Source organism: Moschus berezovskii, chromosome 9 (genome assembly GCF_049115385.1).
Source record: "Moschus berezovskii isolate FMDL1 chromosome 9, NW_MosBer_1.0, whole genome shotgun sequence".
Classification (NCBI taxonomy): Eukaryota; Metazoa; Chordata; class Mammalia; order Artiodactyla; family Moschidae; genus Moschus; species Moschus berezovskii.
Genome location: NC_142468.1, coordinates 67,479,815 through 67,506,447, shown reverse-complemented (window position 1 = coordinate 67,506,447; position 26,633 = coordinate 67,479,815). Strand labels below are relative to the sequence as shown.

The 26,633-nt window shown below is 58.0% G+C and overlaps 3 protein-coding genes across 9 annotated transcripts in view; 2 read left to right on the top strand and 1 right to left on the bottom strand.

The window, feature by feature from the left end:
• The window catches only part of MAPKBP1 (mitogen-activated protein kinase binding protein 1), a 50,480-nt gene extending 43,543 nt beyond the window's left edge, over positions 1–6,937 (top strand). The window contains exons 23-31 of one of the 2 annotated variants that reach the window (XM_055435999.2): positions 167–403; positions 859–1,025; positions 1,260–1,405; positions 1,557–1,709; positions 1,867–1,951; positions 2,235–2,518; positions 2,739–3,335; positions 3,779–3,864; positions 4,505–6,937. In XM_055435999.2, coding sequence (XP_055291974.2) covers positions 167–403; positions 859–1,025; positions 1,260–1,405; positions 1,557–1,709; positions 1,867–1,951; positions 2,235–2,518; positions 2,739–3,335; positions 3,779–3,864; positions 4,505–4,732 — 1,983 coding nt within the window. In that variant the 3' untranslated portion in view covers positions 4,733–6,937. Of the gene's footprint in view, positions 1–166; positions 404–858; positions 1,026–1,259; positions 1,406–1,511; positions 1,710–1,866; positions 1,952–2,234; positions 2,519–2,738; positions 3,336–3,778; positions 3,865–4,504 lie in introns of both variants that reach the window. The other variant, XM_055435997.2, reaches the window with a different exon arrangement.
• Positions 6,938–7,085: 148 nt separating this feature from the next.
• On the top strand, positions 7,086–25,906 carry LOC129562601 (bifunctional peptidase and (3S)-lysyl hydroxylase JMJD7). Of its 6 annotated transcripts, XM_055435911.2 has the most exons (25): positions 7,086–7,213; positions 10,868–11,021; positions 11,097–11,350; positions 11,660–11,716; positions 12,254–12,349; positions 12,550–12,626; positions 15,808–15,880; positions 16,156–16,292; positions 16,408–16,539; positions 16,874–16,914; positions 17,106–17,148; positions 17,413–17,467; positions 17,803–17,933; positions 18,141–18,224; positions 18,482–18,519; positions 19,268–19,403; positions 20,103–20,239; positions 20,457–20,679; positions 20,802–20,919; positions 21,218–21,355; positions 21,526–21,630; positions 21,764–21,943; positions 22,278–22,444; positions 23,000–23,186; positions 23,292–25,906. In XM_055435911.2, the coding sequence occupies exons 1-25, from the start codon at positions 7,150–7,152 to the stop codon at positions 23,510–23,512; spliced, it is 3,048 nt and encodes a 1,015-aa protein (XP_055291886.2). In that variant the 5' UTR covers positions 7,086–7,149; the 3' UTR covers positions 23,513–25,906. The 6 variants fall into 6 exon arrangements, 4 of the variants coding, with proteins under 4 accessions (XP_055291886.2, XP_088695890.1, XP_088695888.1 ...); XM_088839762.1 differs by lacking the exons at positions 7,086–7,213; positions 10,868–11,021; positions 11,097–11,350; ... (1 more) ...; positions 12,254–12,349; positions 12,550–12,626 and adding exons at positions 13,202–13,400; positions 13,994–14,701; positions 15,131–15,216; XM_088839763.1 differs by lacking the exons at positions 7,086–7,213; positions 10,868–11,021; positions 11,097–11,350; ... (1 more) ...; positions 12,254–12,349; positions 12,550–12,626 and adding exons at positions 13,202–13,400; positions 13,994–14,701.
• Positions 23,940–26,633, bottom strand: part of SPTBN5 (spectrin beta, non-erythrocytic 5) — a 51,126-nt gene continuing 48,432 nt past the window's right edge. Inside the window, exons 67-70 of the mRNA XM_088839773.1 lie at positions 25,834–25,872; positions 25,496–25,589; positions 25,219–25,370; positions 23,940–24,549 (exon numbers count right to left, since the gene is read on the bottom strand). Coding sequence (XP_088695899.1) covers positions 24,431–24,549; positions 25,219–25,370; positions 25,496–25,589; positions 25,834–25,872 — 404 coding nt within the window. The 3' untranslated portion in view covers positions 23,940–24,430. The remainder of the gene's footprint in view (positions 24,550–25,218; positions 25,371–25,495; positions 25,590–25,833; positions 25,873–26,633) is intronic.

Sequence of the window (26,633 nt, the reverse complement as noted above, 5' to 3'; positions counted from 1 at the left end):
CTGTATGCTTCTCTTTCCCTTTAGTACCTACCTCATAAGGTGGTTGTGAGAATTAAATGAGCTAATACATGTAAAGTGCCTGGCACACACTAGGTGACGGGTGAGTGTTTGCTGATACTATTGTGTGACTTACTGTTACTCCTCTCCCACCCCCACCCCATATCAGGCACAGGAGACGGAGGAGTTCCTGGACCCAGCTCCTGCCACCAACCAAGGACCCAGAAGAAGGGGGCGCTGGGCTCAGCCAGGCGTGGAGCTGAGTGTTCGCTCTATGCTGGACCTGAGGCAGCTGGAGACACTGGCCCCAGGTCCTCGGGGCCCTCACCAGGACTCTCTGGCCATGACCCCTTCAGGTCCTGGGAAGCACAGTCAGCAGGCCCCTGAGACCTCAAGTGTGAGCCAGGTGAGCCTGCTTTCTCCCTGCAGCCTAGAGACCTCCACGCTGGCTCAGCCGGCCTTGCGCCGACAGCGGTGCCTGAGTGTTCATCCCGTGGTGGTTGCTCTGCCCCCATGGGGCATGGGTAACCTGACCTGTAGAGTCAGGTTGGGGCTGGTGAGGCTGTGTGTCACTTTTCCCCTTGGGTGGAAAAGCAAGGGGTCGCCTTTGTCCTGGGTGGGGTTCCCTGGAGGGCTCATGATATGAAATAGTGGCTGGAGGTTGGCAGCCCAGAGTGCAAACGTGGTTCTTCCCGAGGCTCAAGAACGTTGGTTGGAACCCAGCCTGGCTTTTCGGTGTCTGTTCAGAGTCGGAGCTCCCCCCAGAGTCGGTGCCCACTGAGTCTTTGCTCCCCTGCACCTCCTCTCCCAGATCCTTGCTCACATCAGCAACCCCAGTGATGCTGCTCTGTGTGTTTCCAGAATGAAAAGCTCCCCCGGCCTCAGGCTTCCCAGCCCTGTTCCTGCCCCCACATCATCCGATTGTTGTCCCAAGAGGAACGGCTCTTTGCCCAAGATCTGGAGTCCACACCCATCGAAGATGGTATTGTCTACCCGGAGCCGGGTGACAGCCCCACCCTGGATACCAGGCAAGGGTCCCGCCGACTTCTGGGGCCGTGCATACCCCTCTCTCACATCTTCCCTTCCCTCCCAGTGTTCTGCACTTGGGTGGGGGGCTGGCTCCAGGCCCTTGGCTTGCCCACCCCTGCGCCCCTGCCTCATCTCCAGTCCTGTTCATGGGGCAGGAGGAAGGCAGGGGTCCGTGGGGCTGTTGCTCACCACTGCTCACCGCCTCTTCCTTCCCCTGCTGGCCTCTCTGGCAGTGAGTTCCAGGTGCAGGCACCAAGCCGAGGGCCCCTGGGAAGAGTGTATGCAGATGGCAGGGGCTCAGAGAAGCATAGCCCTGACAGTGCGTGCTCTGTGGACTTCAGCAGCAGCCGCCTTTCCAGCCCTGAGCACCCCAACGAAGGTGAGGCTGCAGGCCCAGGGAGGGCCAGGAGCACACCGGTGGGAGTGGAGGCTCTGGCGACAGATGGGTGCAGCGTGATGCTTCTCTCCCCCTCCTCCACATCCAGACTCTGAGAGCACGGAGCCCCTGAGTGTGGATGGCATTTCCTCAGACCTGGAAGAGCCGGCCGAGGGTGATGAGGAAGAAGAGGAAGACGAGGCAGGCACTGGCCCCTTTGAGGTGCAGGAGGGCAGCCCCCATACCCCGGATCAGGAGCAGTTTCTGAAACAGCACTTTGAGACTCTGGCCAACGGGGCTGCTTCAGGTGTGGTCAGATTGCTCATTGCAATCCTCCCTTCTTTCCTCCTTGCCCAGCAGAGAGGGAGGGTCCAAAGGCAGGCCATGCCCGGGGTGGCCTTCTAGGGGAGGCAGAGTCTGGAGCCAGGGCTTGCTTCAAGTCATGGTTTCTGTCACCCTGGCAGGGGGCCCAGTCCGGGTACCAGAGCGGACAGAGTCTCGGAGCATCTCTTCACGATTCCTGTTGCAAGTGCAGAGCCCCCCACTCAGGTACTCTCCCCATGGCAGCTCGCTTTCCTTCAAGGAGCCCGAGCTCTCCTGACCGCGCAGCGCTCCCAGTAGGGCCTATCCTGCCCCAGGGCGGCCTGAGCCCTCTCCTCTCCAAGGCTCAGTCTTCCTTGCCCAGCAGTACTGCGCCCTCCAGCTTTGTCCTGGCTGACGTGGTGCCTGCCCTTCTCTCCCAGCGCCGCTCAGTGCCATGAGACCTTCTCCCGGTCTTGTCAGGGAGCAGCCCTGACCCTTCTCTGGGCCTTCTTTCACATTTCCTCCCTAGGGAACCATCCCCATCTTCCTCAAGCCTGGCACTGACATCGAGACTGGCCCAGGGGCTGCAAGCTTCTGGTGAGCAGCCAAGAGGCAGTGGTGCTAATCCTCCAGGAGCACCCCCAGAGGCGGAGCCTTCCCCTGGAAACCCTGGCCCCCAGCAGGCAGTCCCTGTGCTGTTGCCGCGACGCCGTCTCAGCCCGGACAGTGGCTGGTCCCCCAAGAGAGTGGCTGCAGCCGGCCCCACAGGTGGACTCCAGAAAGCCCAGTCGGTGCAGAGTCTGGTACCACAGGGTGAGGCACCCAGGGGGCTCAGCTCCAGGGGCGGGGTGTGTGGAGCCCATGGGCGTGCTCGAGGAAGGGGGCCTCATGGAGCCCTGATGTGTCACTGGGCTTGCCAGTCGGTGTCCGTTAGTGGAGTGTGAGGGCGCAGCAGCTCCTAGGGAGCTGAGCCTTAGCACCCGGGACGTCTTCCTCACCCCCTGACCCATGTGTGTCTCTGTCTCCTCTGCAGATGAGGCCCCTCCACCAGGCCTGCTGCTCTCACAGGAGATGGAAGCCCAGGGGTGCCTGCACTCCTTGCCCAGAGCTGATCGCCACCTGTCTCGGCCCCACTCGTACCAGAGCCCCACCACCAGTTCCATGGCCAAGATTGCCCGCAGCATCTCTGTTGGCGAAAACCTGGGTCTGGCTGCTGAACATCAAGCTTCTGCCCCCGTCCGCATCCCACCACTCAACAAGCTGTCCCTGCCCAGCCGGGCTCACCTGGTCCTGGATCTCCCGAAGCCACTGCCTGATCGTCCCACCTTGGCTACCTTCTCACCTGCTACCAAGGGCCGGGCCCCTGGTGAGGCAGAACAGCCCAGCTGCCCAGCGGGGCTAGGAAAGGCTCACAGTACAGCTGAGAGGCGGGCCTGTTCAGGGGAGGGTGCCACTCCCAAGCCTAGGACAGAGTGCCAGGCTCAGCCTGGGCCCAACAGCCCCCGTGCCCAGCAATTGCCGGCCAGCAGCCTGCTCCGAGGCCCTGTGAACTTGCAGCCCTCACCCCTTGAGAAGACTCCCAGCCCTGTGGAATGTGCCAGGCCAGAGGCAACCCTGAGCCGGGACTCAGGTGTGCTCCGCTCCCCAGCTCTCATCTCCCGCCCCATCCTCTCTCTCCCGTCTGTCGGCCGCTCTCTGGCTCCATCTCATTTCTGTGGGTCCAACCTCTGGTGTTTCTCGTCCTGTCTGCTCCTGTTCGGTCCATAAGTCACACCCCTGATGGTGAGACACTCTGGCTAACCTTTATGACCTCTCTATGACCCACTTCCCCTTCAGTGCCCTCTAGCTCCCAGGGCTGGAGCTGTGCCTCTCCTCTGGACCGTGTCTGCTGTGTGGTATTGGGAGAGTGTTGAGAAGGAAGGAGGCCAGAGGAAGGGACTCAGGGCATGTGGTGCTGGACAGAGTGGGGGGTTGGGTTGGGGTAGGCCTCTCTTGCTCTGAGTGGCCCCTGAGTGGGCAGGCTGGAAAGGACAGCTCTTCTGGGCCTTGCTGAGCTGTGTCTGTCCCTTCCAGAACCAGCAGTGAGCCTGGAGCAGTGTGAGCAGCTCGTGGCTGAGCTCCAGGGCAGTGTGCGCCAGGCCGTCCAGCTCTACCACTTGGTATGTGTTGGGTACCCCCTCCCCTTCTCCCTGTCTGCCCAGCAGGAGGACAGAGCATGTCAGGAGTGCTGGTTGAATATCTAGCACATAATGCTAAGGCTCTTCCACTGACGAGTGGGTGGAACAGTTAAGAACTCTGAGTAGGCGAGTGGGTTAGGAACCAGGCCAGGCCTTTTGAACTTGAGTACATATCAGTCATTTCTGGCTAACAGCTGGAGGAGACATCCTCAGACAGCGGGGGACAGTGTAGAGAGCTCTCATGGCCTAGTTTGCTTAGAATCGTCCAGCTTATGCCTGTTGTCCAAGTATAATTATTAATAGTATCCCTTTTCATATTCAGAAACAATTTGGCCACTCTGAACATAGGGGACAGTCCCACAGGGGCTGAGATTTGAAAGAGGAATTGCTAACAAGATGTAGGTGATGCCACATCTGACGGTTACCCCCAGGGTCTGCCTCCATCCCCTAGCCTCTGGTCATACTTGCTGATCTTGGCGTGTGGAACTCCTGGCCACACCCAGCAGGGCATGCAGTCCCTTCTTGGGAGCAGGCGATACCCAGTCGGGGCCCCTCCCCTTTCTGCATCTGTTGACAGTCCCTTCCACTGTTCCTCCAACTCACTTCAGGGGTCCTGTTGCAGGTGGCCAGCTGCAAGACACCCTCGGTGGAACAAAGTCGCATCACCCAGCTCCTGAGAAACACCTTCTCTTCAGTGCGGCAGGAGCTGGAGGCCCTGGCTGGGGCGGTGTTGGCCAGCCCGGGCGGGAACCCTGGGGCGGTGGGGGCCGAGCAGACACAGGCCCTGCTGGAGCAATACTCAGAGCTGCTGCTTCGAGCTGTGGAGCGGCGCATGGAACGCAGACTCTGAGTTCCAGAAGCCTGTCCCCAGTGAATGCTCCCCTCCTTCCAAACTGCATCTCTCCTCCACTCACCAAAGTCTGCGAGGATGCTTGGAGTGGAGAGCAGGGATCCATGCTCAGAGGGGCCATGGCTTTCTCAGCTGTTCCTCACGGGACCCCTGTATTTATTAATTTATTTCCCTGACTGTTGCCTCACTCTCTTGGAACTCCTGCCTCCACAGCCATCTGGTGGCTCACACAGGGGCAGATCTTGGTCTTTGTCATCTTGGTGCTGTGAGGAGTCGGAGGGCAGCCTGCTCCACTTGGGGCAAGTCCGGAAAGGCCTGCCCTCCCTTCTTAGAAGCCATTTGAAATTACTGCAGGGATCAGCTCCCTGGGGTGGAGCACACACAGGGTATCCAGGGGGTAGAGGTGAGAGGTGATCTGGTGTCCTTGCCCTCTGGCCAACGACGGAACTTCACCTCTACCTCCATGCCCCCTCCCACACCAGCTTACTCCCCTGGTTGCCAGAGTGGGGGTTGTCTGTTTTCCCCACTTGCTGGCAGTTCAGAAAGGCAGAGCCCTCTGGCCCTCTGGAGCCCTTCCAGCCATCAGGAGGCTTGAGTTGGTGTCAAGGCCTGAGCCCCCACATTCCACTCCCATTCTCCCCTCCAGGGGGGGCCCTAGCATTGTCTCTTCCTGTGCCCCCTTTCTCTCCTGGCCAGAACTTGTGGAGCCAGCTGTGGGACGTTGCTGCAGGACGGTAAAGCCCTCTGCTGGGCAAACATCAAGTCCTGGCCTCCTTTCCTCAGCCCCTTGGCCTTCCCTGTTTTTCAGCCCTGGTCCCCAACAGGCTGCTGAAGCTGTGGCCACCTTCTCCCTGCATCCTGAGTGATGCTCAGTCAGAAGCCCGTGTTGGAACTTCCCTCGTAGTTTACAGGGTGCCGGCCCACCTTCTAAGGACCTTGGCCACAGAAGAAACCTACACAAATGCGTGTGCGAGCGAGCGCGCATGCACACACACACACACACACACACACACACACACACACACTGAGTGTTCACTGCTAGACCACTTGGCTGGCTGATGTGTGCCTGCTTTGCTTTCACATCCTGCCCTGGCTTCATCACCCTGGCTCCCATCAAGAATATGAAAAGGGATGAAACCCACTAAGCCTGGATTCTTGGTTTTCACAGCCTAGTTGATTGTGTAATGGCCCAGAGTATCTGTTTATGGTAGAAGGAGCCTCCTCAAGGGCAGTGCTGGGCACCAGGTGTGCTGGAAGCTGAAGAGAGGGAGGCCCATGGGGCTGCAGCAGGGGCCAAGAGACACACTGGAAAGATGGTAGGTGGGCCAGGTAAGTGGTAGAGGTGAGGGGATAGAGTTAGGAGGGTAGTGTTAGGGGTGAGGGGAAGGAGCCAGGGCACAATGGGCAAGTAGAGTAGGACCAAGTACAGAAGCAGCTGTGGAAGAGTTGGGGTGAAGAACGTGTCTTTAGGCCCTGCTGCTTCCTCTCCCTCAGGTAAGTCAGGGCAGCTCTGCTACAGCCCCAGGCTGGAAAGCTGGGTCCCTATGGGCTCTGCTGGCTCTGTGGGTGGGGGCTTGAAGTTGGATTCTTAAGGGTGCCAAGCTTTGCTTGCATTAGTCACCTGAACAGGTGAATCCTATTTCACCCTCACTCTTCTCTACTACCACCACCTGCATGCCAAGCTGCCAAGAAATCCTGGCCCAGGAACTCTCAGAGCTGAGTGTGGACCCCAAGAGGCCACAGCTGCCCTTGTCATAGTCAGAAATCTGCTCCCCATGTACCCCTAATCAGCACACCAGCTGCAGTACACTGCAAGTGGGGCTCAGGCCTGGTCCTCTGGGCTGGGTTCCTGGCCACCTTCAGCCAGCCTTTCCCTCACGAGGACGGAGCGACACTCCTGCCGAGGTTTGTGGGAAGGTGGCCACCCTTTTGATTACCCACCCCCAATCCCCACCCCCGCCCAGCGTGGGGGGATGTTGTGGTCGGCGCCCGTCCCCTTCTGCATGTCTGAGGCCACCGGCAACTGCCGCCCCCGTTCAGATCTGCCCTGACCCAGTTTTGAAAGCCCCTTATTTATAACTTTTATACTTTGTCCAGGCCATGGCGCTTCCCCCACATCCCCAGGTCTCACAGGGCAGAGGCTGTTTTTAACATGTCCGTTTGTATTGATGTATGAACTCGTCAATAAACACAATCATTTGCTAACTGGGTTGTCAGCGAGTGGGGCGGGCAACAGAATCTGTGGTCGCTGCGGGTGGGGCAGTGGGCGGTTCCGACTGCAGCCGCGGGGCGGGACGACGACGCGGCCTCGGGCACGTAGCCCGAGCTCAGGCGCGGGGACGCGGGGGGGGCGGGGCCTCAGGGCTGGGGCGGAGTCTTGAGGGAGGAGGGGCGGGGCCAGGGGCGGCGGCGGCGTCATGGCGGAGGCGGCTTTGGACGCTGTGCGGAGGGAGTTACGAGAATTCCCGGTTGCGGCAAGGGGTGAGTGGGCTGGCTTGTTGACTGCCAAACAACCTCGAGACGCGGGAGGGGCCTTGGGCTTGCCTGGAACCGGGTTCCAGAGCCGGGTACGCCCTGGTCTTTCCTGGGCCGCTGATACCAGGGTGCACCCTTTTTCTTGTCCTCGAGGAGCTTGGAACCTCGTGCACGTGGATGGCCCCTGTAATCAATCTTCTTCCGCACCCCCGACCCCCCAGCCCCCTGGGTGGGTCCTCCTCTCCCCTCCTCCCTTGTCCCCACACCTTCGTGGTTTCCTGGGGTGACCCTTCACCTATTCCCAAGGCGCGGTCCAGTCTTGACTCTGGCGCTGTTCTGTTTCCCACCGTCAGCCCGCACCGAGTAACTGGGGCTTTCTCTTGTTGCCTTCTCGACCTTTCTCTGTTTTGAAGTCTTTAGTTTCTCCCTCTGTGAACCCCTGCTGGATCGCATCCTTCAGGAGGAGACGCCTCCAAGCCAGGAGCGCTGCAGAATTTCAGGATGATTGGAGGCGGCTATACTAGAGACCCCTGGTTTTTCCCTTGCTTGGTTTTTATTTTTTTCCTCTCATTCTCTCCCTTTTCTCTTTCTATTTCTAAACAATGTCTTGTTACTGAAGAGTAACATGGGCACGTTGTTTAAAAACCAGCAGACTTATGTAAAGTAAGTGTCCTTCCTTCCCATTCCAGGTTGCTTCCTTCCAGCAGTACTTGTATTAATATCCACACACACACCTATGACTGGATAGCTCCCTTTTTATACAAATGGTAGCTTGTTAAAAACACTCTTCTGGTTCCCTAAATATTTTAGGTCCATCTAAATCTTCTTCAATCTTTTCCACATCTGTGTACTAATGCTGTAATTTGCTTAATTAACCCCCTCTTGGTAGGCATTTAGGTCATTTTCAATCTATTGTTTTTAATACAGCAATCAATACTTTGCGTATTTGTTTAACAAATATTTAGTAAGCACTGCAGTGTGCCAGACTCTGTTCGATATGTTTAGGATACATCACTAAAACAGATCTCTGCCCTCACAGAGCTTACATTTTAAGTAACTGTAGGCACTGGATGTATAAACCATACAGCAGGGGAAAAATGGGTTAGAAGATAAGTAATGTGGGGTAAAAAAGTAAAACTGAGTGAGGAGACTCAGGATGTGGCAGTGGGGCAGGTTACGAGTTGAAATGAGAAGGTCAGGGTGGGCCTCTGACTAGGCGGCATTTGAGCACTGGCCTTAAAAAGGAGGGAGCGGGTGAGCGAGCAGACCTCCGAGAGGGGCGAATTCTAGGAAGGGCATGCGGGGCAGATGCTGTGAGGTGGGGGTGTGCCAGGTGTGTTGAAGGATCAGTGAGGAGGCCAGTGTGGCTGGTGCAGAGTCTGTGCACGTGTATGTTTTTGTTGGTTAAATTCCTAGCAGAATTGTCAGACCAAAGGAATTATTTGGGTCTTTTATGAAATTCTCCCTTTGAAGCCTCAGGAGGGAATAGTGGCCATTCTTTAAAGGAGCTCTGAATGGTGAAAAAGTGAAACTGAAATAATTGCAGGAAATACAGAGGGTTAAAAAAAAAAGCGGTTTCCACATAATTTAAGAATTCTAGTGAGAATAATAGGGAGATTTATTGGGACTTTGCTGGTGGTCCAGTGGTTAATAAGACTGCGCTCCCAGTGCAGGGAGTATGGTTTCAGTCCCTGGTTGGGGAAATAGAATCCCTCATGCCACATGGCATGACTGAAAAATAAATAATACAAGTGGCTATGTAAACCAACCGTACTTCAGAAAAGAACAGGGAGATTTATTGAGCCACACAAGGTGACTGCTTGGATGGGCTGGCGTGACTTGGAGACCATCGCCAGATTCCTCCCCCTTGTTCCCATATCTGCCTGGCACGTTCCGTCTTGGTTTTCGAGCCAGTGGAGTAAGCACACTTCCTTTTCAAGTTTTCCTGGGTCCCCCAGGGTCTTCCCACTCAGTTTCCATTTTTGATCTAACACCATTTCACTTTCCAGCTGTCTGCAAGGCCCAGATGACTGGTGTGGAGAGGTGGTCGTGAGAGAGAGCATGAGCCCAGAGGTGAAAATGAGTGCAGTGGCTGTCGGGATAGCGTGTCGTAACCACCCACTGGGGACGAAGACATTCAGGCTAGACCGCAGGGATGAAAATAACACAGCGAAGCCTCACGCTCTGTGAAAAGCCAGGAGGAAGGCATTCCTGTGTGAGCAGCAAAAACAAAATTGGGCACCCCCTGAGTAGAGTGTGTGCTGCGGGGCAGGGCCCAGACGGAAGGAAGCCGGACTGGAAAAGTAGGTTGGGTCTCATCACAGAGCACCTTGAATATGTGCCAAGGCCGACTGTGTTTCGTCAGGAGTAGTGGTTAGCCATCAAAGGACTTTTTACTAGGGTGTGACAAAATGAGATTGTATTTTAGGAAGATGACGGGGCCTTTATGAGGGATTTTTTTGAGGAATGGAATTCAGCCAAGGAAACCAGTTAGTTCACTGCAGCAATCATCCAGCCGGAAGATGTTGGAGACTTACATTCAACCATTAAGCAGATACTTACTGAGCATCTACTGTGAGCCAGGTACTATTCCAGGTACTGGGGATACATCAGTGAATAAGACAAGCATCCATGTCCTCATGGAGCAAACATTCTACCAAGAAAAACTGATAAATAATTGGGATAAGTAAAATATATAGTGTGTAAGGTGGTGATAAATGATAGAAATAATAAAAAAAAAAAAAAACAGCAACAGGGGGATAAGGATATTGAGGGCAGGTTACAATGTTAAAAATAGTGGCCAGGGAGGAAAGCCTCATCAAAGTGACCTTTGAGGACCCAAATGAGCTAACTTTGTGGATGCCAGCAGAGGAAAGGGGTGTGTGTGGTGTGGCTTGAGAGACATAGGTAGTAGAATCGATAGCAGTTAGAGATGATCAGTAGGATGCCGGGAGTGAGGGAGAAGGAAGAGTCAAAAGAGATTTTTGTTAAGGGTGACAGAGGCCCGTATCGATACCCACGCAGGTGGTGCCCCACAGTCCGCCCACACGAACATGGCAGTCTTGGGTGTCTGAGGTTGGTGATGCTGTTTGGTAAGACAGAGCAGACAGTTCAGCCCGTACTTTTCTTCCGATGGTTTCATGTAGCAGCCTGTCTCCCCAGTTAGGTTGTAAGCTTCTTGAGATGGTGCTCGGATCATCCCTTAATACCTCCATGATGCCACGGCAAGGACTGAGCACATTTAGGTGCTTCCCAGAGATCCTTGGCCCACTCATAGCGGCACTAGCCTTGGGGCCTCAGCTCTACTCACTTTGGAGCTCCCAGTGTTGCCTCCATGACTGCCTTTCCTAATGGATGCCAGGAAGTTGGCTACTTCAGAATGGGAAGGCCAGGGGTCCCCTGGGCAGGGCCAGACATGGCCCCGTGGAGCATTTGGGTTGGGCCCTGTGGACATCCTGGTGTGTTTATGGGTGTTTCACACTTTCTTCCTTTAATTTCCCTCCTCATTCTTCTATTCCTGGCTGTCCAGGGTCCCTTGGTCACTGTTAGGCATTGCTTGGTGGCACAGAGGCCTGTGGAGTGGGCATCTCTTGCACGGGCAGTGGGGCAGCCACTGGGTACTGTTGGTTTCAGCCCCTCCCCCAACTCTCTCTCTCTCAGAGCTCAGCGTGCCTCTTGCTGTTCCCCACCTGGACGAGCCCCCCAGTCCCCTCCACTTCTACCGGGACTGGGTCTGCCCCAACAGGCCCTGCATCATCCGAAACGCCCTGCAGCACTGGCCAGCCCTCCGGAAGTGGTCTCTCCCCTACCTCAGGTGGGGGCTGCCCTGGGCAGGGTGTGGGCGGTGCTTTGGGGCCTCCAGGGCTGAGCTGAATGTCCATTCCTCCAGAGCCACCGTGGGCTCCACAGAGGTGAGTGTGGCAGTGACCCCAGATGGCTACGCGGATGCTGTGCGAGGGGACCGCTTTGTGATGCCTGCTGAGCGCCGCCTGCCCCTGAGCCATGTGCTGGACGTGCTGGAGGGCCGAGCCCAACACCCTGGGGTTCTCTATGTGCAAAAGCAGTGTTCCAACCTGCCCACCGAGCTGCCCCAGCTGCTGCCTGATGTGGAGCCCCATGTGCCCTGGGCCTCTGAGGCGCTGGGTGAGTGGAGGCGGGGCCCCAGTGGGGAGGAGACGGGAAGGTGGGAGCAGCCTCCTTGCTGTTTCTCTCCCCTTGGTGATGGCAGCCCACATTCTTGGCCCCACAGATCCCTAGGCCTTGACTTCATTTTGATGAGCCACTGAAGATTGCTGCTCTTCTACCTGCCCCAGGGGACAGAGGCCCCTTGCCTTGCTTGCCCACCTCTGCCCCTTCTCTTCCCCTGGGACCCCACTGCTCCCCACCCAACATCACTGGTGGTGACTCCCAGCCTGGCCTCTCCTAACTTGCGCTCTGTCCTCTGACCCACAGGGAAGATGCCTGATGCTGTGAACTTCTGGCTGGGAGAGGCAGCTGCAGTGACATCGTGTAGGCGTCGGGAGTGCAGAGCAGGGGAGGAGGTTGTGGGGAGGAAGGTGAGGTACAGAGTGGAAGGCTGACCTTGGATGGAAATTGGACTGTCTGATCTTTAAAATTTCTTCGGGGATTCTGGGGCTCAGATCCATCAGAGGGCCTTCCCTGACAGCTCAGGTGGGTGGAGATGCCCACGGCATTGAACCTGGGGGACACTCCCTCTTCTGGGTCCCTGGAAAGCGCTGAAGGCCAGCTGAGTCAGGGTAGACTCACACGAACTCTGTGTGAATTTCCCTCTTGCTGAAGATGAGCCCAGGGCCTGGCAAGTGTCTAGTCCCTGGCGAGTGTCTAGTCCCTGGCAGGCAGAGATCTGAGATGCCTGAAGGCCTGCCGGACTCCCGTCGTGGCATCCTTTTGAGCCTGCTATGACTCTGTGTGCTCTCCTGTCACATCATAAGATTTCTTGGGGTGCAGGGCCCCAAGTGCAATCGTCTGTGCCCTCCTGTGGCCTGCTCCTCCTAACCCTGCCTACTGGGCCTTCTGTGTTGGCAGTGCACAAGGACCATTATGAGAACCTCTACTGTGTGGTCTCAGGAGAGAAACACTTTCTGCTGCATCCACCCAGTGACCGGCCCTTCATCCCCTATGGTAGGGGATACAGCCTGGGAGGGGCCGGGGAGCCCCATGGAGGAGGGAGGACAGTGAGGAGCCCCAGGCGGGCTGGGGCACAGCATCTCCACTGCACTAGGACCCCAGACCCCGTGCCGCTGCCCTCAGGGAACACGAGGGAGTGGTGGGCACACTCCAGGCCTTTTGAGGATCCTCAGACTTTCTCCCTCTGGTTTCAGAACTGTACACACAGGCAACCTACCAGCTAACCGAAGAGGGCTCATTCAAGATGGTGGATGAAGAGGCCATGGAGAAGGTGTCTGCCTTGTTCCTGAGCCCCGGGAGAGGGGAGGCAAGGAGCTGGACTCTGAGGAACAGGCACCAAAGAGATGGGGAGGTGGCGCTTTGCTGAAGAATCCCTCCATCTGGGCTTCCCAGTGCTTAGCAGGGCAGGGTCCGGGGCATTTACCTCCAGGGACAGAGTTCGGAGCCTGGGGGCTTTGGGCCTGCTCCCTGGAGTCTGCCGTGTCCCCAGGTGCCGTGGATCCCCCTGGACCCCCTGGCTCCAGATCTGGCCCGGTACCCCAGTTACCGCCAGGCCCAAGCGCTTCGCTGCACAGTGCGGGCGGGTGAGATGCTCTACCTGCCAGCCCTGTGGTTCCACCACGTCCAGCAGTCCCATGGCTGCATTGCTGGTAAGGGGCGACCCAGGTCACTGGGGGTGGGTGGGGAAGTGGGGAATCTAAGTCAGAAGGGGGACCCTTGTGCTCCGGTTTCTTTTTTCCCCTACAGTGAATTTCTGGTACGACATGGAGTATGACCTCAAGTACAGTTACTTCCAGCTGCTCGACTCCCTCACTAAGGTCTCAGGCCTCAACTGACCAAGCCCTGGTGAATATCGCGAAGAACTACCCATGGAAAAGGCCACACCTCTCCCAGGCCAGTCAACGCTAGAGGCAGCCTGGAGTCAGAGGTGCCGGCTATCAGCCAGGCGGGCTTAGGGTCAGCTCCAGAGGCTTGGGAGGCGGCCTGGAGGACCAGGAGGTGCCGCGCAGGTCTGGGTGTGAGCACCCAGGAAGCTGGCACCCAGGTGAGGCAGCATCCTGTTCTGGAAGAGGTGGGGCCTTGGGCGCTGCATCACCTCTCATCAGCGCCATGACCCATGACCTGTGCCACTTACTGCCTCAGAACAGTGGTGTCCTGTCTGTAAAACGGAGTTAATGATGGTTCCTACCTCATGGGGTGCTGGGGGTGCTATCTGTGAGGATGGCAGAGGCCTGGCACAGAGGAAGTGTTCAATAAAAGGCATCTATGACTCAAGTGTGCTGAGACTCCCTCGCAGTTGCCTTCTGTGGTCTGCTGGGGGCTGGAAGGTACAGGTGAACATTTTGGAGTGATAGTAGTTGAGGTGAGGGCTGGGTCTAGGTTGGGGCCTGTGGACAGGACCCCTCTGTCCACCACAGCCATCACAGCCTCTCTGGGTCATTCAGGCCAACCCCAGCCTTGCTGTAACAGTGGCTTGGAGCTCATGGGCTTAGAGCCCGCAAAGCTCTTCCTAGCTTCACTCTGGACCTGTTTGTTCTCCTCCAGCTCTAGGGCAACTGGTGGGGTCTGGTGTCCTGGGGTCTGGGATTCACCGTTGTTTCTCTCACAACAAGCACATTTTATGTTTTGGCTGCCCAGTATGTAGGATTTTGGTTTCCTGACCAGGAATGACTGTGTGATCCTGCAGTGGAAGCATGGAGTCTCAACCACTGGACTGCCAGGGAAGTCCCTGGCACACAGCTTTGAAGGGCTTGTACCATAGAACAAGCCACAGCCCTGCCTGGTTATGCTGGGGCCTGGGGCGCTCTCAGATCGACCAACGCTCCTGTCATAACCAGGTGGTTCTGTCACACCAGTGCCAGGAGGGTGGGAACAGACCTGTGATGGGGGACACGGCTCTGGGTCTGCCACTGCCCTGGGGCTTGCTCCCCACTTTCCAGACCTTAGCAGTCCCTCCTGCACCCCCACCCCACCTCCAGCCTCCTGCTCAGCCTCTGACAGTCAGCTCTCCTGGGGGCCCTCGTCAACGGTCCAGGCAGGGAGAATAGGGCTGGGGCGAGGCCCAGATGGTGCTGGCTGGAGAGAATGGGTGTTCAGGTGTGTTGAGCCCCCATCATGAGGGCGTCCGTGGCTCCATGTCGGTTTAAGGTGTCTCATTTCCTGGACAGGTGGCTGGTCCAGGAGTGGGTGTGGGGCTTGGGTGGAGCAGAGGTGGCTGGGAGGACCAGGGGAGGAGCTTGGGGCCCGCTGGGACATCGCTGGCTCTGGGTGATAAAGCTGACAGTCCTCAGTCTTGCAAACACTGCCATTACTCCTTCCTCCTGAGGACTCTGCCTCATGGCTCTGGTAAGACCCAGTAGGGCACTGGTTCCTGCAGCCTGGTTAGTGCTGTTTCTTTAGGGAGTGGTGGGCTTCTCCAGGTGTTTGCCAGCCTTGGACCTTGGTGGGGAGCAGAAGCCAGGGAAGAGGCAGGGTCTTGGGATGAAGGATCATTGAGTGTTCTTCCTGCCTTAGAGATGGGCTCCAGGCAGAGCTCTCTGGCATGGTGGATTCAGGCCCTGAGAACTCAGGCTCCCAGCTGCTGTCCTGGGGCCCCAGAGGCAGCAGCTGCTCTGGCATTGCTTCTGACTCAGTTGCTTGGGGGTGTGGGGGCCTCAGGGTTGACAGTGATGGATGAACTTCTCTAGCTCTGCCCCTGGACTCCATCAGGGCCATTCTGAGGCAGGGCTGAAGGCCAGAGGAAGAATGGATTAGCACAGGGTGTCAAATCCCCAGATCCAGGGTTGTGGGTCTGGATGGAGCCACCTGGGGACCATCTTGAACCTGACCTTGTAAGACCTGGAGGACCAGTCAGCCTGTGGGTGAGCCGATCACTGCTGTCCTTAGACCAGTGGAGAGCCCATTTCCAGAACTTCTGGCCAGGGATGGGAGTATGGAACAGTTCCATTAGGGGGACCAAGGCCAGGCAGAGGCCCACCATACATCTTTCCTTCCCTCCTCACCTCCTCTGCTGCCCTGGGGCCCTTGCTACCCAGGGATGCGGGGTGGACAGAGTAAAGGTACTGTACTGGGAAGTGTGGGGGTTGAGCGCACAAGTCGAGCTCGCCTGGTCTAGTCCTCGCCCCGATCTCAGGCAAGCACTTCTATTTCCTTGTGGGTTTGGTCATAATAAGCAGTCCCCACGCACAGAATGGCTGTGTGATTAAATCGAGTTAGGCTGCATCAAGCCCTTGGACCGGAGCCGGTGCGGAGTGTTGTGTAAGTGTTGGCAGGCGTCATCGGGAGATACCGTAGCCTCCTTTTGGCTCAGGACTCTGGTGGGGGGAGGATGGGCCCGGGGCTGGGCAGGGATGGTCCTTTTGGTTCAAGATTAGGCCTCAAGGTGTCACCCCAGCCTCCCTTTTGGACCCACCAGCTGGCCTTAAGCCTGTTTCTCTCTTCATCCTCTGCAGGCAAAGGTGCCTGGGACCTGCTTACTCACCATTCGTGTCCTGCAGGCCTGTGGCCTGCCCTCCAAGGACCTCGGTGAGTGCTGGGCCCGGGGAGGCAGTGGTTTTGCAACTTCAGAGCCAGCCAGGGCGGCGGGGAGAGACGCAAGTAGGCTGGGTATGTGGGGGCTCCTTGAGAGGGTGCGGAGAGGAAGCAGTGGATGGAATGTCCAGATCAGGTCCCTGCCTCCTAACCAGCCCTGTTTTCTGGGTCCTTAGGTCTTCTGGGGCTGCCAGTGATGGAAGGATGTGGGCTCTGGGCGGCTGGGCTAGGAGGGACTCTTGGCTGTCACCCTTGCTTCCTCCCCACAGTGACCTCCTCTGACTGCTACGTGACCCTGTGGCTGCCCACGGCCTCCAGCCACCAGCTGCAGACGCGCACAGTCAAGAACTGCAGAAACCCCGTCTGGAATCAGAGCTTTCACTTCCGAATCCATAGCCAGATCAAGGTGGGTGGGCGTGAGTCCTGGCCCCGCTCACCGTCCCCCCACTGTTGCCTCCCAGCCCCTTGTTCCCTGCCTCACCTCCTCTTCCTGCAGCCCCCTCGCTCTGTTTCCCTTTCAGAACATCGTGCATCTTAGAGTCTTTGACCAGGACCTTCTGACCACGGATGACCCCGTGTTGTCAGTGCTATTTGACGTGGGGACCTTGCGGGCTGGGGAGTCCCGGCGTGAGAGCTTCTCACTGAACCCTCAGGTAAGGCTGCGTGTGGGGCTGTGGAGGGCCTTGGCCCAGGGAGGGGCTGCTTCGGAAGGTCACCAGGTACACGGCTCTCTTCTCCGGTGAGTGATTCAGGAGTCCCAGAGGCTCTGTCAGCCAGGAGCTACTGGGCAGTCTTGTCCCCACCTCTGTCTTGGCCCCTAAGCCAAGGGCAGGGTTCTTGGAGCAGTCCAGGGAGCGTGAACAGTAACTCTCCTCACTGCTGGGACCGTAGCAGCCGAGGTATCTGGGGGATTTACACACACACACACACACACACTCTCTCTCTCTCTCTCCTCACTGTTTCTAACTTGCTTCTTTCTCCCTCCAGGGTGAGGAACGCCTGGAAGTTGAATTTCGTCTGCAGAATCTGTGAGTCGGGCTGTGGGGCAGTTCCCAGGTGGGAGTGATTCCTTCTGGGAAGGACAGAGCCCAGCACACCCAGAGCTGACACCCCTTCCCTGGGAGGTGTCTGGGGTGGAGGAGGAAAGCCCAGGTCTCCTTGAGGGGTGAGAACCTGGGAGTGTGGATTCTTGCTAAGGGTCTCTGGGGGCTCTTTCCAGGAGTGATGGTGCCGAGTGCCTCTTTAGCAATGGCATCCTAGTGGTGAGTCCAGAACACCCCCCACCACCCCACCATACCGCCTGCTTGCCCTCCTCCTGGGCCTGAAACTCAGGCCCACCGCGGGGGTTGGGTGCAGCTGTTGGGGGGCCCTGGGATTTCAGTTCAAGAGGATCCCACCCCAAGCAGATGTTTGGTGACTCAGGGCCAAGGTGGAAAGGTATCAAGGAGCAAGAACCGGAGTCCTGGGAGGGGGTGGGGTCTCTACAGGGGAGGGGCTCAAGTCTGAGGGGCTCTCTTCACACCCAGGCCCGGGAGCTCTCCTGCTTGCATGTTCGACTGGAGAAGGCAGGGGACCTGCAGGGTGAGTCCCTGACCTGCTGGGACCCACCGGGGATAGCCCCCACTCCCCGGCTCTCAGCCTTTGTCATCCCCTTTCTGAGGGGACCTTGTACTCGTCGTCCCCAACTCTCGGTCAGGAGCAGGGGGCAGGGGATGCATCCCCACTGGGGCTTTTCCCCTCAGTCGTCAGAGGGCTGCAGTGGGGGCCCATCCCCCAGCCTAGCTCTGGGCCAGACTACCATCTCAGTAGGGGGAGGGACATGCCCCCACTCCCACTCCAGACCCCTTAAGTGAGACAGGGGCCTCTGTGGGCTGAGGTCACATTCCTAGCCTCTCTGCTCTGGTTCCTGCTTCCAGAGTCGGAGGGCAGAGTTCGGCTGGTGGTTCCCGGGTCCTGTGAGGGTCCACAGGAGGCCTCTGTTGGCGCTGGCTCCTTCTGCTTCCATTGGCCGGCCTGCTGGGAGCAGGAACTGAGTATCCACCTGCAGGTAGTGCCCTCTTCAGCCTGGGTGCCATCTCTGTGTTCACCTCCAACTTCTCCTGGCTTCCCCGGCAGTCAGGCACCCTGGGAGGTGTGGGGTGACCTCGGCCTCCTGTCCCCTTCCTGCTGCTTCTTGGTCACTCATGGGCAATCTGTGAGGCCTTGCTGGGACGGAAGGGTAGAGGGTCTTAGGTCCTCTTCATCCTCCCTGCAGGATGCCCCCCAAGAGCAGCTGAAGGTGCCCCTGAGGGCCCTGCCCTCTGGCCAAGTGGTGCGACTTGTCTTCCCTACATCCCAGGTACTGGTCACTGGAGGAAGAAAGCCAGATGCACAATGTGGGCCCAGGCCTTGAAGATCTGTCCTACTGTAGCAGCTCCTGTCCTTGGCCTCCGCCCTGGACAAGGGCCAGGCTAGGGGAGAGGGGTCCTCAGGCCTGGCCCCTGTGGAGATGGCTGGGGCCCAAGGGAGCATTGGGCCATCATACGATGTGAATGGGGCTGGGATGAGGGGAGTGGGGTGGCCCATCTTCATGACTGGAGTGTTCATGGTTTTCAGGAGCCCCTGATGAAAGTGGAGCTGAAAAATGAAGAAGGGTGAGAGGCCACCCGGGCACTGGGAAAAGTCATGGGGGACAGCTGCCGGGCCCTGGCGGGACGGGCCACTGACAGTTCTCTCAGAGGCTCAGGGGTTTGCTCCCATTGTGGCACGTGAAGTGTGGGAGTTTTGGCAGATGAAGGCTCTTGCTGACTTTTTACGCTCATTCCTGATTCAGCCAGAGAGGTGTGTACCTAGCCTGGGCCTGGCGCCAAGCACTTGATAAATGCTTGGCTGGGAAAGCAGATGGAAGGCAGGAGAGTGGTTAGAGGTGCATGGCAGGCAAGGAAGCCCAGAGAAGGGCAGTCATGCCTCTTGGCGGGCAGCTGTTGTGGGCAGGCCTCAGCTGAGCTGCAGGAGATGGGTGGAGTCACCCACACTGGCCATCCACAGGCCTGAGAGGCCAGCTCCCACCAGGAAGAGGAGGGAACATCATTTCTGCCCCCTCTGGAGCCATTGCTGGGTGGGTGGGGAGAGGGCTGAGAGGTGGAAGCAGATTGATGGTGTTGGGTCCCACTGCTTTCCTGGTCTGTGGTTCTGCAGTGCTGCTTCCCCAGGGATGTCCCCACCGGGGTGTGGGGTTGTCTTCTCCCCTCACATCCACACATCACCCTTCAGTCAGGACACCAGGGGCGAGGGTTGGGGAGAAGTGAGGTGAGAAGGATGGTCGTGAGCTTTTCAGGGCAGGCCCAGCTTCGTTTTCTGATGATCCCAGGAGCTGCTTCTTGGTCCCTTCCTTCCCACCAGACCCAGGGAACTGGCTGTGCGACTGGGTTGTGGGCCCTGTGCCGAGGAACAGGCCTTCCTCAGCAGGAGGAAGCAGGTGGTGGCCAAGGCTCTGCAGCAGGCCCTGCAGCTGGATGGAGACCTGCGGGAAGATGAGGTCGGGACTGTGTGGGACTATGGGGGTGTCTTTGGGCCCAGATGCTGGCACCAGTTGTGCCCTAACCAGATCAGCACTGGTGCCAAGCCTGCTCTGCCTCCTGCATTTGATGTCAGGAGCTTGATTGCATCAAATGCAGAGCATGGCCTGAGTCACCAGGAGCCTGTGAACTTCCCCACTGGCCTAACCTGCCTTCTCATTGTTCTTGATCCTCGACCTGGTCCAGGTGTTGAGGATGGGCTCCAGGTGACTGACCAGTGAGATGTACAGCCTCAGGGCCCCCTGATGGCCCGGGGCAGTCCCTGGAGGATCAGGTCAGACTGGGGCCACTCCTAGGGAAATGATCTCTTCCTGAAAGAGGGAGCGGAGTGGCTATGTGGGAGACTTTTTAGGTGACCCTGGGGCTTCAAGAAAGTAATCACCAGACTCCTTAGGGGTTAGGTGTGGAGATGAGGTCTAGAACCTGTCCATTTTTTCTGAGTTTTTAAAACCAGACAGGCCTGACCCTTGCAAGCCTACTTCCGACTAGACCCTCTTCAGCAGGTCTGGCTAGAGCTGGTCCCAGCAGCCCCAGTTAGATCTTGACCAGGCTGAGCTGTCGGTGAGCTGAGTGGGCCCTTGAATTGCTACCGCCTCTTCCTGTGGCTTGACCTTCCCTCTCGCTAGGGCTTCTTTGAGCCCCGTTGTCTTCTCTTCTAGATCCCAGTGGTTGCTGTTATGGCCACCGGTGGCGGTATCCGGGCCATGACTTCACTGTATGGGCAGCTGGCTGGCCTAAAGGCGCTCGGCCTCTTGGATTGTGTTTCCTATATCACGGGGGCCTCAGGCTCTACCTGGTGAGCTTGAGTGCAGGAGCCTACAGGTGGCTAACTGGGCTGTGGCAGGAGAGGGGCAGTGGTAAGATTCTATCAAACTCCACAGGCCTCTCTGACCCAATTGGAAAGGTGTTCCAGGGGACTGTGGAAGGTGTCTTTCTGGCTGCTGCCCAAAAATAGAGCCCAAGGCATGCAGTGGGGTTCTGGTGACAATCCCTCCGGCTTTGGCTTTTCCCAGGGCTTTGGCCAACCTCTACGAGGATCCAGAGTGGTCTCAGAAGGACCTGGCAGGGCCCATCGAGTCACTGAAGACCCAGGTGACCAAGAGCAAGCTGGGCGTGCTTGCCCCCAGGCAGCTACTGCGGTACCAGGAGGAGCTGGCTGAGCGTGCCCGCCTGGGCCACCCAACCTGCTTCACCAACCTGTGGGCCCTCATCAATGAGGCGCTGCTGCATGACGAGGTGTGGGCGGGGCAGGGTGCCAGAGCCAGGGCACTGTCTGGAGATGCGGAGCAGCTCTGGGCAGTAGGGGGCAGGAGAGGCCCAGGAGCCCTTGGCATTAGGTTCTCATTCCCTTCCCCCAGCCTCAGGACCACAAGCTCTCAGACCAGCGGGAGGCCCTGAGTCGAGGCCAGAACCCCCTGCCCATCTACTGTGCTCTCAACACCAAGGAGCAGAGCCTGACCACCTTTGAATTTGGGGGTGAGTAGTGCTGGAGCCAAGACCTGTGCTGTTATAGTTGGCGGAGTGAGAGGCAGCCTGGCCTGTGTGTGAAGGTGGGTGTTATACCCCCTCTGCTGGGCCAAGAGCCTGTCAGCCCACCAGAGTCACTCAGGCTTTGGGACAGAGGCTGGGGCCATGGGTCCTCGCTCAGGGTGCCAGCAACAGAGCTGAGTCTCCTGATCACAAGGCTGCCTGACGCGGGGCCCGTGGTGGGTGTGTTGGGCCTGAGAGTCCTTAGGTTCTGGGCCCCACCGTGAGGGTGTGTGGCTCTTCACAGAGTGGTGTGAGTTCTCCCCCTATGAGGTCGGCTTTCCCAAGTACGGCGCCTTCATCCCCCCCGAGCTCTTTGGCTCTGAGTTCTTCATGGGGCGCCTGACAAAACAGCTTCCTGAGTCCCGCATCTGTTTCCTGGAAGGTGAGGGGGTCTGGGAGGTGGGAGAAGCTGGGGACCTGGGGAGAATGGGCCTGGGAAAAATGCTGGGGTCGACTGTCTCGGCTCAGTCATGTCCGGGCCCTGGATGGGTGGTGGGAAGGGTCAGGTTGTGGTGAGTGGGGGACTCTCTTCCTCTTGGGTCTCCTGCTCAGGTATCTGGAGCAACCTGTATGCAGCCAACCTCCAGGACAGCCTGTACTGGTCATCCGAGCCCAGCCAGTTCTGGGACCGCTGGGCACAAGCTCGGGTCAGCCTGGGTAGGTGCCTGGGTTCTTTCACCAGGATGGGAGAGGCAGCTTGTGGGGAGCATGGGGGTGACTCTCAAACTTTTGTGAGTCCGCAGAGGCTGGAATAAAGGTCTGAGGGTCCCCTTGCCCTTTTTTACTGCAGACAAGGAGCAGGTCCCCCTTCTGAAGATAGAAGAGCCTCCCACAGTGGCCGGCAGGATAGCGGAGGTTTTCACTGACCTTCTGACGCGGCGTCCACTTGCCCAGGCCACCCACAATTTCCTACGTGGCTTCTCCTTCCACAAGGACTATTTCCAGCATCCTCACTTTTCTGCCTGGAAAGGTACCCGTTCTCCCCCTGGTCCTTGCTCTCCCAAATCTCCCCATGGCCATCTGATCCTTGGGTTCCTGATCAGACATCCACTCTCTCCAGCCCCTCAGCCCCATGCCCTCTGAGCTCAGTTCTCTGGGTTACTTGGAGTGAGAGCCACTCTTCCTCTCCTTATGCTGGGGTCATGGCCCATCTGTGGGACCTCGGGAGTAGAGGCTCTGCTTCGGCAGCAGAGAGCAGGAGCCAGAGGGAAGAGCCTCCTCTTAGCAGCAACATTAGGCTAGATGGGCTAGTGCCCTCAGCACCAGGGACAGCTGTTCCCCACCTGATCCCCCAACCTTTTCAGCTACCAAACTGGATGGCCTCCCCAACGAGCTGACGCCTGCAGAGCCCTACCTTTGCTTGCTGGATGTTGGCTACCTTGTCAACACCAGCTGCCCGCCCCTCCTGCCACCCACACGGGACGTGGACCTCATCGTGTCACTAGATTACAATCTCCAGGGAGCCTTCCAGGTGGGCTGTGGGCAGGGCTGGGAGGCAGGGCAATCCGGGGCCTGCTCTCAGGTGGTCTGACATCCTGAATCTAGAGAGACCTGCTTTGGAGTCCGGTTTCTGGGCCAGCTTCCCTTTGTGACTGCAACAGCACGTGAATGAAAGGCTGTGGATTCTATGAACTCTCCCCCCGGGGAACTTACTCTGCTCAGGAAGTTAGAGTGATAGGGAAGCTGGCGAGGTTTTAAAACGTATTTCCTGTTTGGGTTGCCTTTGCTGCGTCTGCACCCCTGTTGGGTCCTGGATCTTTGAGACTCTTTGTTTAGAGTTTCTATGTAGGTCCCAGAAAGGATTTTTGCCTCCCAGTGGCAGAACCTGGGTGTTGTTAGCAACCCAGCTTCATTGAGCCCAAAGGAGCTGCTGCAGAAGGGCTGCCTGGTTTACAGCACTGATCTCTGGCCTGTTGGGTCCAGTAGTGTCTGACTTGGTGTCTTAGCAGATCTCCACTGTCCAGTGTGGAGGACGCTGGGAGCCCATGGGGCCCTCCTGCTGAGCCCACTTCTGCCCACCCTGCAGCAGCTGCAGCTTCTGGGTCGGTTCTGCCAGGAGCAGGGCATCCCGTTCCCACCCATTGCGCCCAGCCCTGAGGAACAGCGCCAGCCCCAAGAGTGCCATCTCTTCTCGGACCCTGCCCGCCCCGACATCCCTGCCGTGCTGCACTTCCCTCTGGTCAACGCCTCCTTCAGGGACCACTCTGCCCCCGGTGAGCCACAACCTCCCTCCTCTGTGTCTCCCCCGAGGTGACCCCCAAACCCACCCTCTAACCCCAGCGGACATCCCCCATGGCTGGGCTGCACTCTCCCCACAGGGGTCCGACGGACAGCTGAGGAGCAGGCGGCTGGGGAGGTGAACCTGTCTGCATCCGACTCCCCCTATCACTACTCGAAGGTGACCTACAGCCTGGAGGACGTGGACAAGCTGCTCCGCCTGACGCAGTACAACATTTGCAACAACCAGGAGCGGCTGCTGGAGGCCCTGCGTGAGGCCATGCAGAGGCGGAGGCAGCGCACGCAGCGCCGGCCCGAGTGATGGGCGGGAAGGGGCCGCGTCCGGCCTCATGGCCCCCGACTCTCTTTAAGGCTCACTTCTTGGCTGCCTTGCTGCTCTGGTTGAGTTGGGGTGATCACCAGCTTCCAGAACCTCTAGCGGTTTGGACGGCCCAGTTGTGTTCTCCAGCCCTCCGAGGGGCTCACCATGCACTGCCTGGCACTATCCAGACATTGAATCCACCAGCACCCCTGCTACGAGCACCCTGGGGTAGGTGGAGGGTTTTAAATAGGGCCTATTGGCCTGGTCTCCAGGATGTGGCCAGAGAAGATTCAGAGGTTCTGGGCAGTGTGGGCCATGTTTGTGTAAGCACACAGAGCCCCATGACCTGTCGTGTCCTTTTGCTTCCTTGCCACCTTGAGTAGCTGTACAGGGTGAAATAGAGCACTTTATGTATCACACAGATGCGTACAAACGTGACAGATTACTGTTACTGCTGCCAAAGGGACAGGTCATTCCACCTCTTGGTTAGGCATGGTAAGGATGGGTGTAGGAAACAAAACCTCTCCCGAGGCGCCTTGCAGAGCGGGCAGGTCAGCTTGGGCTTCCCTGGCAGAGCAGGCTGTGAGCTCACGGCCGTGTCAGCTCCACCCAAGCTCATTCTCTTCCAGCAGAGAGGAGGCTACCTTGGCCAGGGTATGGGGGTGGTGGCCACCTTGGCCAGGGTATGGGGGTGGTGGGTCTTGCTGCTGCAGCCCTGGCCCTGCCCAGATGACTCACAGGTAATGCCAGCCAGCACCCCTGTCCTCCTCACCCGTGGACTCAGTTGAAGGGCTGCTTCCTGTCCCACAGTAGGGGCAGCCAGACGTGGGACCAGATGAGCCAGACACAGACAGTGCTAAGGGTGTGACTTCAGCAGGCTGTGACGTTGGTGGGGCCCATCTCTGGATGAGGAACCAGCTATTCCAGAAGTTGGTCCTGGAGGGCCGGATAGCTGGGTCTCCTGGTTCCTTCGAGGGTGCCCTCACTTGTAGCCCTGAGGTTTGGTGCCACCTCTGCGTTTGCCTCAAGGCCCAGACCTGTCAGGAGAACAGCGAGGTGGAGTGAATTTAGGGCCGAGCTGCTCCGGAATCGTCTCCACGCACTGGTGCCCCAGGCCGCCTTTGGAAAACCTCCCCGCTTCCTCATGTTGCTGTGGGATTTGGATACTGGGAGGCAGGAGGGACCAGGATGTGCGGGGTGAATGGGGGATGACTGAGTCCCATGATCCGGCTCACTGCATCTGTCTGCCCTGGGCGTGTAACTGGAGGCACAGACCAGGAGAAATGGCTGCCTGATCACTGTAGAAGCCACTGTGTCCTGGACCCAGCCTGCTGACTCAGCAGCGCATCATCTGAATCCTGCATGGGAACCCGCAGGCCCTGCAGGAGAGGGTAATTATCCAGATACCACAATTGTGACTGCCACCCCGTCATGATGTGAGTGACCCCTCAGGCACAAGGCCGCGTGTGGGGTCTGTGCACTATGCCTGTGTGTGTATGTCTGGTCCGTGGGCATGTGTCTGGGTGACATCCTGACTCCCAGCCTCTCTAGGACAGTAAGGCTCCTCCCCTCCCTGCTTGCAGGGAGCTGGTCCTTGGACTGGGGAAAGAGCGCAGGAGGGGTGTGGCCGCTGCATCTTGGAGGGAGGGTGTGTGGGCGTCAGGCAGGCTTCCTGGCGTGTGCAGAGGGAAACCAGGGTCACTCACCGTGGATCTGGCCCGAGTAGGACAGTCGGCGGGAGCCTCCTGCAGTTTGCTGTGCGGGGCCAGCCATCTGTGGGAGCCGCACGGGCTGCAGGTAGCTATGGGTGCACACTCGTGTCTCCTGCAGCCAGGCGAGCGGGGGGCCGCTGTGGAATCTGTAGGGATGGGGAGCCTCAGGTCTTGTCACTACTCAGAGTGGGTGGGGGTGGCCCTGCACCCAAGCAGCATAGTTTAAGTCCCAGGACCTCAGGACTCCCACTTACAGATCCAGGGGGCCTACCTGAGTGGAGCTGGCATGCCGGGTACCCTCTCAGCATTGCGCTCGGCCAGGAAGCCTGAGGGTCTGGCTTGGAGCTCTGGGCTCAGACTGGGGGCTGCGGAGCAAAGGGGGAACGGTGGTCAGCCTGGCCTGGTGCTAGGACATCTGTGGCAGCAGGCGCCACACCTGCTCCTTCTTGCCATGGCCTGACCAGCTCAAGGTGACAGTGCTGAGAGGAGGGGCCTGGAGGGGGAGCTGTGGTCTTGAGAGTAGAACCCTTAAAGAGAGACCCAGAGAGTACTTTTGCCCCTTTCACCGTAAGAAGCCAACGAGAAGGTGCCTCCTGCAAACTCTCTCACCTGCCAGCACCATGATCTTGCACTTTTCAGCCTCCAGAGCTGTCAGAAATAAATGTCTATTGTTCACAACTTACCCAGTCTGTAGTTGATTAGTCAGAGCAGCCCAGACAGCCCAAGAGACACCTGCTTCTGGAGGCTTGGCATACACCAAGCCTTGCCCATGTGGAGGGGCGGCCCAGGACTAAGGGGCAGGCTCCCAAGTGCATCCAGCCTCCTGGAAGACTGAATGCCAATGAGTTCAGAATGGCTTATCCTAGAGAAACTTGGGTGCCTTATGGAATTCTGGAAGGATGGCCTCAGGGAGATCACAGTGTAACAGAGCCAGGAACCCGGAAGGAGTCTGAGGTGAGGCCCCTAAGCAACCCCTCCATGGTGGAGCCTGTTGGACCACCGTGACAGTAGATTTCTGGTCCAAAGGGTGCTGTCTATGAGCCCTTCCAAGAGTAGAACTGGGCCTGGCCAGTGTCTACAAGACACCCCAAGGGAGGTGCGTTCAGAGCTGTTGGAAGAGTGGGTCAGAAAAGACCTGTGTAAGAGAAGAGCATGGGGAAGCCTGTAAGAATCCTTGAGGGAAGGGCTCAAGCAGACTCCACAGTGGGTGGAACAGAACCAGGAGGCCATCAGATGATCAAACCTGGCCCTGCTTCTACTAATTATGTCATCTCTGGCAAGCTGCTCACCCTCTCTGGGCCTCAAATTAAGAAACAAGGCACTCCCACTTACCTCTCAGGCACAGAGACAGTAGATGTTAAACATCCAAGGATGCACTGAATGCCAGCAGCTGGGGGCCCAGGAAACCA

Coding starts and splice junctions, on each gene's coding strand:
- LOC129562601 (XM_055435911.2), top strand. CDS start 7,150: ATGGCGGAGGCGGCTTTGGACGCTGTGCGGAGGGAGTTACGAGAATTC. Junction 17,934..18,140: donor AACTGAGTATCCACCTGCAG/GTAGTGCCCTCT, acceptor TCCTCCCTGCAG/GATGCCCCCCAAGAGCAGCT. Junction 20,240..20,456: donor GGGGCCTCAGGCTCTACCTG/GTGAGCTTGAGT, acceptor GGCTTTTCCCAG/GGCTTTGGCCAACCTCTACG.